The sequence below is a fragment of the Ciona robusta genome, chromosome 4 (genome assembly GCF_009617815.1).
Source record: "Ciona robusta chromosome 4, ASM961781v2".
Classification (NCBI taxonomy): Eukaryota; Metazoa; Chordata; class Ascidiacea; order Phlebobranchia; family Cionidae; genus Ciona; species Ciona robusta.
This window is the reverse complement of record NC_143238.1, coordinates 1,107,479-1,125,680: the sequence shown is the minus strand read 5'-3', so window position 1 is coordinate 1,125,680 and position 18,202 is coordinate 1,107,479. Positions and strand designations below refer to the sequence as shown.

Here is an 18,202-nt window from a genome sequence, read left to right as displayed (position 1 = left end):
TTAAAATCAAATTTTAATACCTGGAGCGGGAAAATACTGTCGAATAATGCTGCCCTGTTTTATCATCTATCATGAAACAGGGACCCGAAAAACAAAATTAAAAAATGTTTTAACTTATCCCACACGTCTTTATTAAATATACAGTAGGGTGGGAGAAGATGGCACACATTTTAACTGTATTTTTTCGTACCATTTATCAGTAAACAAAAAACATTTAAATATTTATAAAACTATATTCCCACGACTGCTATAGACTGTTATTAATTGGTTAAAACAGGACCAAGATACTTGGATATTATGTGCTAAAGAGGTCCCATCTAACCCCACCCCACTATATAACACTTGTTTTTTAAATAGCACGACAACGTTTGAAGTTTGCAACACTGGTTTAAAATAAAATATGTGTCGCCAGTTCGCTGTCATTTTAGATAAGGATTATTGATTAGGGCGGTTGCATCGTAACGACCGGACTTGAGGTGGCTATCACTGTTGGCGTGTGTATCGCTGGATAAAATACGTTACGGTCATGGCTTCAACGCAGAGGTCACTAATGTTTTTTTCAAATTGTCGAAAAAAACGACGTTACCCCACCAGGCTGGGATAATAGAAATTCATTCATTTCACTCATTTAAGACAGACCATTCTTATTTATTAACAACTATCGACGTTTAAATTATCACTCCAACAGGCGCGTAACGGTTCTGCAGATACAAATTACAAAATCAAGTAACACAAGGAACACAATACTAATACTGCTGCAACTTCTAAAAGAAGTATTTTTACAAAAAGTATAAATCTTAAAAAGTTACAGAGATTTGATCAGAATAAGACATCTTTTAAAATGCAAAAATGTACAGAAAATGCTGTCTGGACAATCCAGTAAATAAAATAAACAAAAACTAATTATAACCGCTTAAATACATAAAACAATCGGTAAATATTAAAGTCTTAGTAAAACTGATCATAAAGAATAAATACATAAAAATGAACATAAAATATTACAAGAAAAAAGTGATTTGGTTTATAGTGTTTTAACAGTGTTGATTATCGTTGTATGTGCTACAGCATGTTTCTGTCTCACTCTTCACCATCCTACTTTTCCATTGATGGTCACTCTCTATGATTCATATCAGTAGTAGCAGTGGAGGCATCTTCGCTTCGCAAAGTATCAGTGCCACGGAAGACTGACAATGCATGCGATGAAGTGACTGCAGATGTGGAATTTTTCCAAAGCTTGCGAAATCGGGGACGACGCATTGCTGTTAGTACAAATATCCCTACACCCTGAAGTGGTGAGGCAAGTGTTAGTAAACACTAGTTTTGACTTTATCATACGCTTTAGTTTTTGAAGATTTGTGAAGTTATATTTTACACTATCTTTGTATTTGTAAAGTAAAGCTAATTATAACCGCTTAAATACATAAAACAATCAGTAAATATTGAACAATCGGTATAACATTAAAACAATCGGTATAACATTGTTGACAACGGCTTCACTTTCCCACTTACCAATTTCATTCCAAAATATATTTGTTGAGACTGTTTTGTTTATTATTTTAAATAGTAAATTTACCTATATCAACATTGCTACTAATAATAGAGATTCAGTTGTATCAGGTATTAGAGAATAAAAAGTTGTAGCCCATGTAAAATCAATACAATTACCTGTAATGTATTAAAAAGAGCAAATATCCAGCTCATAGCTGTAAGATATGCCTCATTGTCAGATAGAAGCAACAGATATCCAAACACCCATGTAAGTCCCATGATTGAAGTCATAGTCACAGCAAATATCATGTTCTGCTTGACCGTTCTCTTCATTGATGACACTTCAACCTTTTTGAAAAATTTATGTAAATAAACGAATGCTATTTATTTATCCTTGCATTGTAATACAAATTAAATGGTGTCTCTTTTTCATACACCTTAACCTGCTTACAAACTATGACAAATAAAACTTCGGTAAATGATCTGGTTTAGAATAATTCAGCATCTTAAAAATAACATATATAAAAATAAAAAATATTATATATAATAATATAAGTGTTTTATTAACAAAAGTGCAAGTATTCCATACAGTACACAACATTACACTGCTTTGAGTACCTTGCTGTTCTTTTCAATGATTTCTTTTAGGACACAGACAAAGATGGCAAAATTACCAACAAAGCAGATGGTTATTGGAATGAGGAAACCAATGTAGAGAGCAGGTCCATTTAACCAACATATATTACTGGCATGGTAGGTTGATTTTTTCAGAGGATCAATGACTGAAAATGTAAAATATATACTGGTGTCAGTGGTGTGTCATAGCTTTATATGGCAAATGCATTAAATAATATCCTATATCTATTATTAGCAAGCACAATATATTCAAGAATTGACCTTTTTACATATAAATTAACAATTTTACTTGAAATATTTTATCTGCCAGAACACAAGACTTCATTAATGTTAATGTCTTTTTTTAAACAACAGTTATTGGTCAAAACTGTAATTGTTACAAAGCAGAATAAGTTATATGACCTAAAAAAAATTGAAGTTTTAAATGGATGCTGTCAAATAGAAAACATATAATGTTCTTACCATCGCCACACAGATTGTTCTTAACAGCTTGTGGTAAATTGTCCAAATAACCCACAGTAACACCAACTGTGATGGAAGCAATCACAAGGGGAGTACCATATGCAAACAAACTGCACCACTGCAAGAAGTTGTGTTCATTTCCACGGAAGACCTTCAAAGAAAATGTATTGTAAACATTTTGGGGAAAAACTTAAGTAGATTCTGTTTGGGGTGAAAAATTAATGAGCATAGGTCGATTTAATAGGTTTGTTTTTTAATCAAGAGGAATAATTGTATGATACCAATGTAAAAATAGTTCAATTTTTGCAATATATATTGAACTTAGGTAAATATTTTTTGAAAAACTGGATAAAACAACTGAAGAATGAAAAAAAGTAGACAAATAAAGACATGTTTTTGCCTTATAAATACTCTTTCACACTGACTGAAATATCAAAAAATAATTAACAGCATAATGGTTAATGATGTATAAAAGAAAAAATACCTTCACAAGACTCATGTACATGTCATAGCTGTACACTGACATCCAGCACCAAGAAGTGAGGAAGAAGTAATGTAACAGGTAAGTGACAGCAATGCAAGCATTCTTCTGCTTAGGATGGTCAATACCAACCACAAATATGAGGTAAGCAATCATCAGGTTACCACAGATATTTAGTAAGATTTTTGTTGGTCGGCGCCTTCTTAAATCCCTGTTTGAAGATATGTTCATGTTAAAACCAATGCTCGTTGGATAACAATTTATTTTCATAGTGTGGCAGTGAAACATTTATTCAAGGCCGTCCTATTTCTTAGAGCTTATTCATACGAGTTTCTATGTAGGTAACTAAGAAAATAATTATTATTTTTAATTGGCCGACAATTCAGACAACCCGTTATTTATTTTCCTTTAAACTCTTTACTGCTGCCATATGTCTAAAACACTTGCCTGTCTTCAGCATGTATAACGATTGTAGCAAATAAACCAATTATAGATAGAATGCATCCAATATCACTAATAACTGATAGAGCCAAGTCTGCAGGGGCATTGTTGTTTTTCTAAAAAAAATGAAATTGCGCATTAAAACACCCAAACCAAGTTAACACACAGATCCTTACCATGATAAGAGCAAAGTTGGTGAGATGTGTGCAGAGGCATTCTGGTGGGTTCGAAGTATAATTAAAGCAACATCCTTCACTGGACCAATCATTTTTGTTGAAATCCCAATACTCACAACTATATACTGTTTCTACCACCTAAAAACACATGTGTAATATTCCACTTGGTATTATTTCAATTGCACATAGTTTTAAAGTAGGAATAGTGTCTTACAGTAAAGGTATCCTCAGTTTCAGTCTGCCCATATAAAGTTCCACCTTTGTCATAGTGTTCAATTTTGACAGGATCCTGCAAACCGGTAACAAACTCCACTCCAAGATCAATTTCTACAACCTGAATTTAGCATAGAGTTTAAAGCGGCATACCAACAAGAAATCAAAATTTGTGTATTGATAGATAAGCTTAAATAGGATCTAAAGGCACCATCAAAGTTCGGAAAAACAAAACAGCTTTTAAAAAAAATAAGTTTCAAAACCGCAAATTCGACCGCTGGAGTAAAGAAAAAGAGTGAAATTTTTTTTTATGGGACATCCCATGCATTGTTGAAACTGCTGAATTTTTTGTTACTATGTCCCTTTAAATAGGAATGTGGTAGTTAGCCAGTAAAATAGGTCAGACTTTGATCATAAAGGAGCTTATGAAGTTAAAAAAACACTTAACATACATCAAAAATATTTGCCCAGAAAGAGTCCTATACATGTGATAACTTGTAATAAACAAGAGTTTTATGTGGTTGAACACCAATGTTATAACAACTGACACTGTCCGCTAACTAGGGAATAATAACCAAGGCATAATAAGTTTTATACAGTCATTCATACTCACAGTGGTGACATTGCTTGAAGATGGAAACAAAGAATCATCAATGTAAAGCATGAATGAAGCTCTACCACCATTAGTTTCTCTCTTTGCTCGTGTAGCAGTTGTTCCCCAAGCTTTCTGTAGCACTGTGGATGGCAGTACAACATTCACTGGTGTGCGAGTGATGTTGTTCCCACTAGTCACAACCGGTTTAAATCGCAAAGTGGTTGTGTCAGTAGATGACTGAAGTACCTGTGAAAAATGATCGGCTGTGAATATTTAACCTGTCTTGTCTGTTATCAAAAAATTGGGTCAAACATAATTTGGAAATTAGGTGACCAGAGCTTAGGTTTAATCCATGGTTGGTATTTGAATGCAGTTGGGAAAGGATTGAGTGTAGCACATACATATATTTTTGTGAGGAATTAATCTTCTGAAAAGTTATCAGAATAAGAAGAATAACCCTGGTGTGTTCCACTGCTTGGTAAACAAAATACTGTTTTTTTATGAAATTTATGTTAGTATTTTGACAGGAAATCAGTTCTTGAAGGGATTTTATGTCTGGTAGAAATATTATGAAAAACAGTTGTGTGTTACTTTTATAACAACAGTGTCAGTTTCCACCACAAGAGGATCATCAGGTTCAAGTTCTACAGAGCGAGCGAGTTTAGTGAGGGATTGCACTAAGTTGTTACGAAGTTTTGTGTTTTCTTTATTGTTAGGTGTGTCCGGAGTTTTGAAGAACTTGGTAATGAGGTTACTGGATATAGATGCAGCTGAGTAAAATGTAGCTGTGGATATCTGTGGAAAAGGTAATCTTAAAAACAAAATCTTAAATTTTTAGCATTTATTTACACTTTTAAGAACTATTACAAGTATTAAAAAAATCGTTATTTTATATTGCACATATTGTGTGGATTACAGTCCGACAAATAATGTCAACCATTTGCACACAGTCGTTTTAAATGATAACCAAGCAACATTATTTAATATACTATTTTTACGTTAATAAACATACTGTTTCATTTTGATTGTTATCTGTGATGTTGACAAAATAGTCCACTACAACTGATACTTCACTTGTGGAAATATTCTCTGCATGTGAAGTTAATACTTGAATTGTTGCTGTGGTCTCTTCTGCATTGCCATTTTCCAACTGAGATTGGAAACAGTTAAAAAAATTGATTTTTAAAATTATTGTGCATGTAAAAGTTACCTAAAATATGGCAGTTAAAAGAGACGATAGGGATTTATTAAGTTTTACAATTTTAGATGAAAGTGATAAATTATTGGTACCATGTTACTAAAATTTAAACAGCTTACCGATAGTAAACTTGCATTGCAAGGAATGGACTTAAGTTTTGCAAATGAGAATAATCCATTTGTTCCAGGTGTACAGACTGCTGTGGCTTTTGAAAGACCTATGAAGCAAAAACATTAAAAAATTAAGAATAAGCCAATGCACAACTTAAATTGAACATACCGTTTGAACATTTTTCATTTGATGCTTGAACAAAGGGAACTTGCGTTTCATTGAATGTCAAGTTTTGGTAAACTTGTAAATTGCAAATGCCTGAAAATGAATAAATAATAATTATCTTCACATGGCAGGTTATAACATGGGTGTTTTATTTTATTCACAACTCTACGACTTAAAACACTGATTTTCTATTCAATATACCTAATGCTCGCTTACACCAAGTATACAACAACTGGGGCAAATATTTTTATTGTTTTTTTCATTACAAATTTGAAGAAATCATAAGTAGTACAATAATGGCAGAGGTAACCCTAGTTATAAGGTTAGTTCTTTAACCACTGTGATTCATGACTAACACAATTGTTCGGTCATAATGTTTGCACACATTTCAGTAAGCATTCGTTTAAATAATAAACAGCATTGGTACAAACCTGAACATGTAGTTCCATCACCTTGAAAGCCTGGATTACATTTACAAGAGTATTGTCCGTTATTATCAGACACACATGATGCATACTTGTGGCATTCAAAAACACCATTGGTTGAACAATGAAGTAACACTGTCAGAATAAAAAGGGTGAAAACTTTAAACAAAATACCATATATATAATTACATTGGCATGATTTTCCATCTCCTGAATAATCCTTCTTACATGTACAAGTATAACTTCCATCTGTGTTATTGCAATAAGCATTTTCATGGCACGGGTTGCTACTACATTCATTAATATCTACAAAGACAAAGAATAATTAGATTTATTAAATATTATTTAACATTTTTGGTGTTTACCTGTACACGTGTGGCCATCACCTGAGAATCCAGACTTGCATGTACAAGTGTAGCCACCACCATGGTTTGTGCAAGTTGCATTTGCACTACAAGCATTATCTGCACTACATTCATTGCGATCTGAACAAAAGAATCAGTTAAGACATATGAATCAAGTTTGTATAAATTATAACTTACCTATGCAGTTGTAACCATCGCCTATAAACCCAGTATAGCAGGTACAGGTGTAATTACCCATTGTGTTATTACATGTAGCATTACTGTGGCACTTGGCTTCTCCATTATTACATTCATTTACATCTGTTTAATTACAACCTAATAAATGAACCAAAAATATCACTTTTTACAAATTCATACCTGTGCAATTGGAAGTGGCATATCCAGGCTTGCAGATGCACATATAAGAACCATCGTTATTCACACACATTTCATTTTGTTCACATATTACAGATGCATTTTTACATTCATCAATATCTGCAATGTCAATTATCTAATTAGTCAATACACATGAAAAATGAAAACATAATAACAAACTGGTGTGGAATGTAGGTAATACTTAAACCATTACTTTAATTACTAATATTAAAATCTCTATGAAATGTGAAGGTCCAATCATTTGTGGTTATGTGGTATTTTGTATCAGAAAATATTAAATTTACCTGTACAGTTTTTGCCAGTAAAACCATCTTTACAGACACAAGTGTAACCATCGACCCTATCCACACATGTTGATGTACTTGAACAATTAGCATGTTCGCATTCATTAATTTCTGCAAACAAAAAACAGCTTTGGTTATTAAGGTACAAGTATACATATACTATGTCATATAGAAATACATTAATTAATGTCACTTATATGTTATTTTTATAAAATCCATACTGGCTTACAAATTTCCATTCATGCAACTTAATTGGTGATTTTGATTTTGCTTAACAACGTTGTCCTTTAATAATAATCAATGTTGGAGTAATTAACATTTAGTGGTTTAAAATAAATCCTTAAACATGTTATCCTAAGAGGCAATCACTTAAACTAATATGAATGTCTATTTTATTAACATACAGAGTAAGATGAGATCTCACCTGTGCATATCTTCCCATTACCAGTATACCCTGCATGACACATGCAAGAGTAACTTCCAACTGTATTTGTGCAGTTTGCGTGGATGTGACAACTGTTTTTAGAACTATCGAGGCATTCATTCATATCTAAAATAAAAATAAATTAATTTTATTTAAAAACAGGTAAGGGGGTATGCAAAAACAAATACATGAGAAATTATGGTATGATACGAGTTATCGGATAAAACATTACAGCTACACTTATTAATATTAAACAGACTTGGAAAATATTTTTACCTATGCAAGAATAGCCATCTCCCTTGTACCCCATGTTACACTTGCAAACATGTTTTCCACCCTTAAGCATGCACGAGCCATTTGAACTACAATCCTTACCACCATTTGAACAGTCAAGTTCTGAAGACAAAAAACACAGAATAAAATTTTGAATGATGGCAAAAGAGACAAAAGGAAAACCTGTGCAGTTGCTGCCATGCCCAGTAAAATTCTGTTTGCACACACAGCAGTAGGTGCCTATTGCATTTATACACTCAGCATTTGCATGGCAGGAAAAGTTTCCTGTTTCACATTCATTGATGTCTGCATTTGAAATAAAGGTATTTGTTGTTATTATCCCAATAATAAAACAATTATTAATAAATTAAAACAAAAAGTCTTTAATATTTTCTAATCTTTATTGCTAAGTTGCTACGTCATTATATCGTAGCCAGAGCAACATTATATAGAGCCAGAGCAACCCAGGCTATTACCTAAATACACCCATTTTTAAAATTAATAACTACACCAGAGACAATTAGTCAATTACACATGAAGCACCCACATTGGACTTACCAGAACACATTGTGCCATTCTTAAAAAAGCCAGCAATGCATATGCATGCGTAACTCCCAGGTGTGTTGGTACAGTTAGAGTTAGGTGGACAAACATGTTTTCCAGTGCATTCATTTTTATCTGAAAAAAATTAAATAAAAAATGTAGCCTGAATGAAGTTACATATTCACTGATAAAATTTAGTCTTTATCACACCTATTTGTAAATGAAAATAATGCTGTACACTTTTATTTGATTACATTTATTAATATCTGCACAGATTTATTACTATACCTTACGCAAACAATCTTAGTTGGTAACTTTTGAGCGGAAACAAGGTGTATGAAAGACATCTTTGAGTTACCCACCACGTAAGAATAAATTACAAGTTAAAGTTATTCAGAAATTATACTTAAAAATTAAAAAAGAACAAATAAGTTGCTCCGATTTTAAGATGATAACATGAATAAAATAAAAACAAATGTTTCAAACCTCTGCAAGTTTTTCCATCTCCAGTAAACCCAGCTTTACAAGTGCAGTTATAACTTCCTGGTCCGTTATGGCAAGTGGCATTTGTATGACATTCGTTCAATGAAGAGTTCGAACATTCATCAATGTCTACAAGTAAGAACACTTTAATTATCGCTATTATAATACATACAAAATTGTTATGCAATAGACATACCTGTGCAAAACGAACCATTTCCATGAAACCCATCATGACAAGTACAAGTGAAGCTTCCAACATTGTTTGTACAATTTGCATTCGAGTCACAATTGTCAGTTTTGTTTTCACATTCATTTATGTCTGCATTTACAAAATTTTAGTAAAGATGGGCAGAGATATAAAATACACCAGTTAAGATGAGTAGCAGAGAATATTGATGACACAATTGTTCTATAATGGCCATACCTGTGCAAAACGAACCATTTCCATGAAACCCATCATGGCAAGTACAAGTAAAGCTTCCAACATTGTTGCTACAATTTGCATTGGAGTCACAATTGTCCGTTTTGTTTTCACATTCATTTATGTCTGCATTTACAAAATTTTAGTAAAGATGGGCAGAGATATAAAATACACCACTGTTTACCTTGACAATCTTCTCCAGAACCAGAAAACCCAGACATACAACTGCAATGGTGACTTCCTGGTGTGTTAACACATGCAGCATTGACGTGACATTGGTTTAATGTAGAATTTGAACATTCATTAGTATCTGAATTTTCAGTGAAATCAATAAAAGTTTCCCAATTTGCACCACCACACAGAGATAAACAATCAATAATGGAAGTGGAATTTTATTTGCAGAAAAAATAAACAAACCTGTACAATTTGTTCCATTTCCAGTGAAGCCAGAGTTACAAACACAAGTAAAACTGTTAACCTCATTAATACAGGAAGCATTTTGATGACAGTTACCACCAGCACATTCATTTCTGTCTGTAATGTTTAATTTAATGTTTGTTGTTCATGGTTAATTACTGTTTTTTTCTCAAAAAATCTTTTAGTCTCTTTTTTGATATCTTGTCAAGTCTTTCTGATATTTTTTTATGCATAACAATGTTTTCAATTTACACTTATATTGGAAAACTTGACTTGGATGTGTTGTTTTTGAATTACACTAATATAGAGCAACATATAGAGCAGAGATACTAAAACGTTGCAAAGTACAATACATTTAAGTTTCATTATATTTATATTATACATGACCTAATAAAAATATCAAAAAAAACAGCAATATATACCTATACAGCTGTGTGTTCCATTCCCGTCATAGCCATCTTTGCATTTACATTCATAAGAACCAGGTTTATTTATGCATGTAGCATTGGTATGACATCGGGGTTTTGCTTCATCACATTCATTTACATCTGCGATTCAAGCATTGTGTTTATTCATTTTTATATTTCTAATCAAAAGGATTTTGGTTGAATTGTGTCTTTTAATAAATACTAACGATAGATCATAGCATTTGTTAGAGTGTTTATCAATAACATAAAACCACATGTTTTACAATTTGATGCCACCAGCATCATGCACTTGTGTGCTTGGATGAGACACTTATCTATATATAAAAACAAAACCAAAAAAATCAGCACAAAGTTACATACATGGTAACCCATAAGCGGACATGAGGTGTATGAAACAAGCAATGATTTGCCCCATATAAAGATAAAACATAAAATACATTTACTCATTAAAATTCGTTTTAGCTATAAGCCTGTATTTTTCTAACTTTAATTGAATAATAAATTAGTACCAATATAACCAATTCGCTTTAACATAACATAATGTTGCTTTTATCGTTGACATGACACATCAAAATGGTCATCTTCTATATTTTATTCACAAGCGTACCGTCACAGGTGAATCCATCACCATTGTAACCAGAATTACATGAGCAGTTATAACTTCCTGGTGTGTTCCTACAACTGGCGGATCTATTACATTTGTGTGATGAACCTTTGCACTCGTCTATATCTAAACAGGTGATTGGTAACAAATAAAGATAATGTAAATTTATATTAGGGCGAATTATCAATGTTAAATGATTGGCAATAAGTCTGAATACATAATTGATTTATAATTTCCAAATGTGGTGCTATGTACAAAATATTTTACCTACTTTACATTTATATTCCAATATTAGAACTTACCAAAACAACCGGTTCCATTTTTATAATACCCAGTCATACAAATACAAGTGTAACTGCCAACAGTGTTGTTACAGGTTGCTTTATGGTGGCAGTTGCTCACGTTGGTACTGCATTCATCTATATCTGTTTTAAAAATAAACACAATTTCAAATATATCTAGCCTTCTAAATTTATAACCTGCAAATTTACAACTGGACCACAATGCCCCCAACAATACTTTGTTTCAGCTATAGCTTAAAAAAGCAAAAATAAACCGTATTTAAAGTAATGATCTGGTGCTATGAAAACGTAACCAACAAAAATCAAGTTCAACCACTAGTCCGTTCTACTATATAAACATTGTTCAACTATATGAACATCAGATCAGGGTCAGATTCGTGGAATTTAATACAAGGCATATTTAAAGTAAGACACTTTATTTGTTAAGTTGTACCTTCACAATAAGATCCATTTCCATTAAATCCAGTACGACAACTACAAGTATAATTCCCTATATTGTTCGTGCAACTTGCATTTTGGTGGCACTTGCCATCATCATCTGTACATTCATCTATATCTGTGAAATAGTTTAAAAGTATTTATTTTGGTGCATACCCGGTTTTATTAAGGACTGCATTTTATAACCTACAAGAACTATATTCTCGAGATATTCACAGGAACAGCAATCCTGTAGTTGCTAGACACTTTAAGTACAAATGGCAATTGAATAGATTATTGGCCTTTATTATCTTGGTTAACTCATAGTTATGGTTTTGGAGTCAACCCTAGTTGTACCTGTGCAATTAGATATCGGATCACCATAGAAGCCTGGTTTGCATTCACAGTTCCAATTTTCACCATCTTGTTTACATAATGCATTATGATGACACATGTTGGTTGCAGTCTTACACGTTGAAGGGTCTAATAAACAGGAAATGTATAAATATCAGTTTAAATAAATGCTTGAGTATACTTACAGCAAAATGTTCCATTTCCAACAAATCCAGAATGACATGCACAAGAATAGTTTGCCTCAGTTTTGGTGCAGTTAGCATTTGATGAACAAGGACTTGAGCTTGTCAAGCATTGGTTATCTGAAAACCAATAAAAAAAACTTACTGGTGTAAAACAATATGCACATATTTGCAAGTGAGTTACCTGTGCAGTTAGGTGGTGAGCCATAAAACCCTGATAAACACTGACACGATACATTTCCTAAAAATGTTTGGCATTTTGCATTTTGTCCACAGCTCCCACAACAATTAAAATCTGTTGAAAACACAAACAAATAGTTAGTCATATTGCAATATCTCTTTATATGTAATAAAAAAAATAAATAAAAAAAATAAAAATTAGATTTGAAAATAAAATATGCAGTAAAGTTTCTTCTGTTTAAACTTTGGGACCCATAAATATTAAAAGAGAAAAACAGTACAAGACTTACATGCTTTGGGTACTTCAGCTTGATATGGATATTTTGGTGTGACTGTGTTGCGAGAGACATAAGATGCTATAAGATCTTTATGAAATTCATGGATGTCAAATGTGTACACATCGTATCTGCATTAAAAAATATTGTACTTTATACTCTGGACTTTGTTGCATCATGTACATCTTAAAAATAAAAAAATAAACATCATTCCACTATAGTTTAATTAAAACACTTTCAACCTAATGAATAAAAAAAAAAAATGTTTTAATAAAATCTACCTACCTTACAACCATTTTTCCACCAGATGAAAAGAAATCGGACACCTGGACCATTCCATTTGACACATTCCATAACGTTTGCAAATCTCTTGTAATCATTGTTTTCATTTTAGTATAAGAATCAGATGTCTTGTTATTAAAATCGCTTGCGTTCAAACCAGCCAAGAGTTGGTCAAATCGGCGTGGATATCCAACTAAAAAAGGTTTAAAATACAACATATTATTTACTGTATGTCTGTAAAGGAATCATATACTATTTTCATGGCATTGACATTACATATGAATGTGTAGCACATACAGCTTCGGCACGGTGGCATAGTGGTTAGCGCGCCTGCCTGTAACCATTAGGTAATGGGTTCAAGGCTCGTCGCTGCTACCGTTGTGGGTGTATGTGTCCTTGGGCAAGACACTTAACGACAATTGCTCCAACCCAGTGGTCACTAATGGGTTGTCCAAATTATCAGCCATGCATAAAAAATTGAAAAAATCCAAAAAATAATCACCCACAATGTAACATACATGGTAACTCGTAAGCTGGCACGAGGTGTTAAACCCGTGTGATAACGACTGTCGTTTTCCGGCCACACGAGCTACACCTTACCTCTGCATACAAAGCTTCCATCCTGTTTGTCACAAAACTGACTTTCGTTGCAGCGAAGATTGGCCGCCAAACAACCATCAATATCTTTAAAATAAATACTACTTTCAACATATTTGGTTCAAATGGTCAAATTATAAAAACCAAAGTGGTGCAATTAGGAAATGTATGATAATTCAACTAGGTAATTTCGATTATAATATACAACATTTTAGTAAGCTGTTTTAAAATTGTAATGTTCAAAGTGGGAACTTACTTGTGCAGTGAATTCCGCTGTACCCAGTTGGGCAGTTGCAAATGTAACTTCCATTGGTATTGACACAAAAAGAGTTTGAACTACAGTTATGAGTTCCACTCGTACATTCATTAATATCTAAATTGTGTATAAAACATAATACATGCTACTTTATACACCAAGGCAATATATACCTGAGCAGTTATGTGGAGAACCAGTGTATCCTTTTAAACACTCGCCGCAATAATACGAACCCAACGTATTCTTGCATGCTGAATGAGCAGGGCAACTGAACTTTGTCGAATTAGCACATTCATCAATGTCTGCAAGTACGACAAACTCAAGTTAAAGTAAAAATATATATAATTTTATGCTTGCATAATGGGGCGACGACAGTGGTTATAGCCGACGTTGGTTATAACACCGGTCTTTTGTTTTATACGTCCGGCGTCGTGGCAAAGTAGTTAGCGCGCCTGTCTGTAACCCAGAGGTAATGGGTTCAAGGCTCGACGTTGCTACCATTGTAGGCGTATAGGCACGACACTTAACGGCAATTGTTCCAACCCAGTAGTCACTAATGGCTTGTCCATATTATTAGTCATACATAAAGGATTAAAGTAAGTTTCATTCATTCTTATTGATACACTTCGATTAAGCTTTGGCTACGTATATTGTCCTATATGTTTCTTTATGGGAGACAATCATTTTTTTATTTTGACAATTGGAGAACTCATAATGAAATAGCAGATTATTATAGTAATTTGACTTGCGCAAGGACACATACACAACAGCGGTGGCAGCGTCGTGTGAGCCTTGAACCAGGCCTAATGGCAAGCGCTTTAACTGCTTTGCAACCATATACCAGGATAAATAACAATCAACTCGAATAAACAAATATTCACCATCGCAACTGTCCATATCCTCAGAACTGCTCGATGTAAATCCAATCTGGCATTTGCAAGTAACTTCACCCAAGCGACTAGTGCAAGATTTATTTGGCCCGCAACTGGCGCAGCAGTTTTGGTTATCTGTAAAGTAAAATTGCAGTTATCGTAAACTATAAACAGGTTGAAAATGTGTACGATTTGACTCACGTTTTACGGGGGTTGCAAGATCAAATTCAGAAAAAAAAACATCTCCATGCTTGGTTTTGTACGATCGTATTAAGTCACTCACATTGCCATTTTGCGTGATGTGTAACACCGTGTACCTGCCACATTAAAACAATCATTATATTTATAACAGAAACAAGACAAAGTGTGTTAAAACCAACCTTGCCACAAGAATGTCGTCATATACCAGCAAACTAGCGCTCGTCTGCCGCTGGTAGCCCGTAACACCAACCCACGCCATTTTGGTAGCATTCTGAATGTTTGAATCATACATGTCTGTCCATTCTTTGCTTCCGTTGTAAGCACCAACACGTTGATCGATAATTGTCCTATACTCATCTGTAAGTTTGAAAACAAAAGGACTTTAGAATATTTACCTGTTTTATATTTTTAAATGTGTATTTTGTATCGACACTTATACCCTTTTGCATGGTAACTGTTATTTACCCGCAAAAACAAAGTTAACACACATATAACATCATAAACGCATTATCTGTTGTAAGAAGTTAGTTGTTACTCGCATTATGCAAGTAAAGAAAAATATGGTGCAAGGACAGTTTTACCTTTATGCCAATCGCTATTCGCCATAAACATTTTACCATCAAAAGGGGTATTACTGTCTGTATAATGTTTTGGAAAGTATAGATAACCCTCTTATAGCATCTATAACAGCAAATCTAAAAATTCCTTGACATGTTGTATATACTTAACTTACTTACCAGCACAACGATGGCTTCCTAGGGTGTTTACACAAACTTGAGAAGCTAAGCATGGATTAGCCGAGCATTCGTTTATGTCTAAAATTAGAAAATTATATATAGTAGCATGGGGGAAGATGGGACACCATTTCATTCTCATTTCTCATCCCATTTGGTAGTAAACAAAGAATATTCAAAACATTACAAAACTGTATTCTCACGGCTCCCATGAACCGCTGTTTATTGTTTAAAACAAGAGCAGGATATTTAGATATTATATGCTAAAGGTGTCCCATCTTCCCCCACCCTACTGTATATATAGTAGAGAGGGGGAAGATGGGACACCTTTTCATTTTATTTTCTGTTCCATTTGGTAATAAACAAAAAACATTCAAAGAATTATAAAACCGTTTCCTCACGACCTCCGTTGTTAATTGTTTGAAACACTATCAAGATATTGTACGCTAAAGGTGTCTCATCTTCCCCCATCCTATTGTATAGCATAATATTCCAAAATTTTTATTCGTTTATTTAATTCACAGGTGGGTGTGCGTATTGAGTCGCTGCGTGAGTGGCAGGGTGATTTTCGAAATCCGATTACATTATAATTACACTCGCGTGACGTTTGTGTGTTTTATCACGCAGACTTTTTCTTTGAAAGATTCAGGCAATTTAGCGACACTCGCGTACACAGCTCAATACGTAACAACCCTGCGTCATATGTGCAACAAAATATCTGCTTATCTATGTGGCCGTATGGTAACGTTAATTAACGCACAAGTAATATTGAAGTTAAGGTTAACCAAAATTTAATATTTTAAAATAAAATGTTTCATAATATTACCGATGCAAGCAATTCCTTCTCTTTTGTATCCAGCATTGCAACTACAATTACCAGAATCAGTACACGTACCATTTAAGGAGCAATACATGCACGCCTCTAAATAAAAGAATTAAAATCAGTTTTGTTTTATAAAGCACGTACTTGAATACGGGTTTCTCGATTTAAGAACTTACCTGGAACTTCACAAATGAATTGTAATTTGTCGCAGCAACTGATTCTTAGACAGGAAAACATTCCTTGATGACTAGTTCGATAAATCTTAATGCAATTACCAACACCAGGAGATCCTGATGTAGATCCCAAACATTGGCTTCCGTTGTTTAGTATGTATCCCTGAGCCCCTACGCCTGAATTCAAACAATGATAATCAAGTTTGTGACACCTTTATTTGTAGATAAATAAATAAATAAATAACTTACCCGAATACTTGCCTAGCATTTCGGTGAAACTGGTGTCGGGTAAACTAGGCAAAAAATACAACTTTCCCCCGCGCATCGAACATGACGCAACTGCATCAGGGTAAGTGGAGCGGGAGGAGCTTAAGAAGAGGTACCTACTATCACTTGGCTTTTCGTACGTTCCTAAAAAACATGATTAACGTTATATTTAAGCAATGCTAAACACAGGCTTATAGTCATTGTCCGGCGCCGTAGCACAGTGGTTGGTGCGCATGCTTGCAACCTGGAGATAACGGGTTCAAGGCTATAGTCGTAATACTCCAACCCAGTGGTAACTGTTGTCTAAAATAAATTGTCAGCTATATACAAAAACAACAATCATCAACAAAGTTATACATGGTAATTCGAAACGGGCACGATCAAACAGAACACTCTTGTTATACTGACTGTCGTGTATCCGTGCACCCAAAGATAAAGCAAGTTGCATTCACTTATCCAAGCTATAAATACCTGTAAGGGGTTTTGAGGTGGTGTCTGGGCATGTTGACTGGGCGGAGCTACTGGCAGTAATTAAAACACATGCTGCAAGCAGCACTGTTTTCAACATATTATCCGATCCAAAATACAATTTTTTAATCTTGATTTTTTGGCGTGAACGCTAAACTGGAACCTGAAAATGTGTTAAAGCCAGTAAGTATTTTTAACAGCTAAACAGTAAAACGTAAAATGTTACAAAAAGCAAAAACAGATTAAATGCACTACTTATACTGCGCTGTTAATAGTCGACTTAATGGTTTGTAGACAGCAATACCAATATATTACATACACAAAGTATCGTTCGACGTTTTTACGCAGTCAATATCATCGGTTTCTATTTCCCGATATTATGTTGGTTATACTGTTACAGCATATTCTAAGCTAGCTTAAAATGTTACATTACGATCTATGTACTGTAACTATATTTAGGGCTTTCGCGTTCGTTTTGAAACCGATCTAATTCTTTTTACTGTTAATCGTCCTTTTTCGTACAGTTACAACAGAAAAATGTCCGAACTGGTAAATAAAGAAATTTTTTTCAACGGTGTACAACGCTACGCATTTTCTAATGGTTATAAGTAACACTATTGAGACTGTAATATGCGCACTGCGACAGAAAAATATATAGCCTGCGTATGATATATACAATACATTTGAATAACTGTGTCTCTACAATACAGGTACAGCTCAACACAATACTTCTGGGTAAACATGCAGAAGTAGTTACAATTTCTTGAAATAAGCGGACGTTACCTAGAGCAAACCGCTTTTACGTCAGGCC

The 18,202-nt window shown here is 33.8% G+C and overlaps 1 protein-coding gene across 6 annotated transcripts; it reads right to left on the bottom strand.

Moving 5' to 3' along the window:
• Window positions 1–627: 627 nt before the first annotated feature.
• Window positions 628–17,561, bottom strand: LOC149736354 (uncharacterized). 6 transcript variants are annotated; one of them, XM_089877462.1, is made up of 48 exons: window positions 17,395–17,560; window positions 16,906–17,067; window positions 16,660–16,833; window positions 16,487–16,582; window positions 15,664–15,741; window positions 15,106–15,283; window positions 14,927–15,042; window positions 14,735–14,860; window positions 14,027–14,155; window positions 13,854–13,970; window positions 13,601–13,684; window positions 13,004–13,193; window positions 12,734–12,849; window positions 12,448–12,558; window positions 12,267–12,383; window positions 12,085–12,210; window positions 11,744–11,866; window positions 11,311–11,433; window positions 11,012–11,134; window positions 10,399–10,524; window positions 9,977–10,093; window positions 9,744–9,869; window positions 9,563–9,685; window positions 9,335–9,457; window positions 9,142–9,282; window positions 8,671–8,790; window positions 8,296–8,418; window positions 8,116–8,235; window positions 7,840–7,965; window positions 7,416–7,526; window positions 7,114–7,230; window positions 6,934–7,056; window positions 6,757–6,876; window positions 6,581–6,697; window positions 6,398–6,526; window positions 5,970–6,059; window positions 5,810–5,907; window positions 5,505–5,642; window positions 5,084–5,287; window positions 4,511–4,738; window positions 3,899–4,018; window positions 3,685–3,822; window positions 3,515–3,624; window positions 3,071–3,278; window positions 2,587–2,737; window positions 2,107–2,270; window positions 1,666–1,836; window positions 628–1,284 (listed from the first exon to the last, which is right to left on the bottom strand). In XM_089877462.1, the coding sequence occupies exons 1-48, from the start codon at window positions 17,489–17,491 to the stop codon at window positions 1,111–1,113; spliced, it is 6,342 nt and encodes a 2,113-aa protein (XP_089733588.1). In that variant the 5' UTR covers window positions 17,492–17,560; the 3' UTR covers window positions 628–1,110. The 6 variants fall into 6 exon arrangements, with proteins under 6 accessions (XP_089733588.1, XP_089733589.1, XP_089733592.1 ...); XM_089877463.1 differs by having other exon boundaries at window positions 9,142–9,267; XM_089877466.1 differs by lacking the exon at window positions 6,934–7,056 and having other exon boundaries at window positions 17,395–17,561.
• Between the last annotated feature and the right edge of the window lie 641 nt (window positions 17,562–18,202).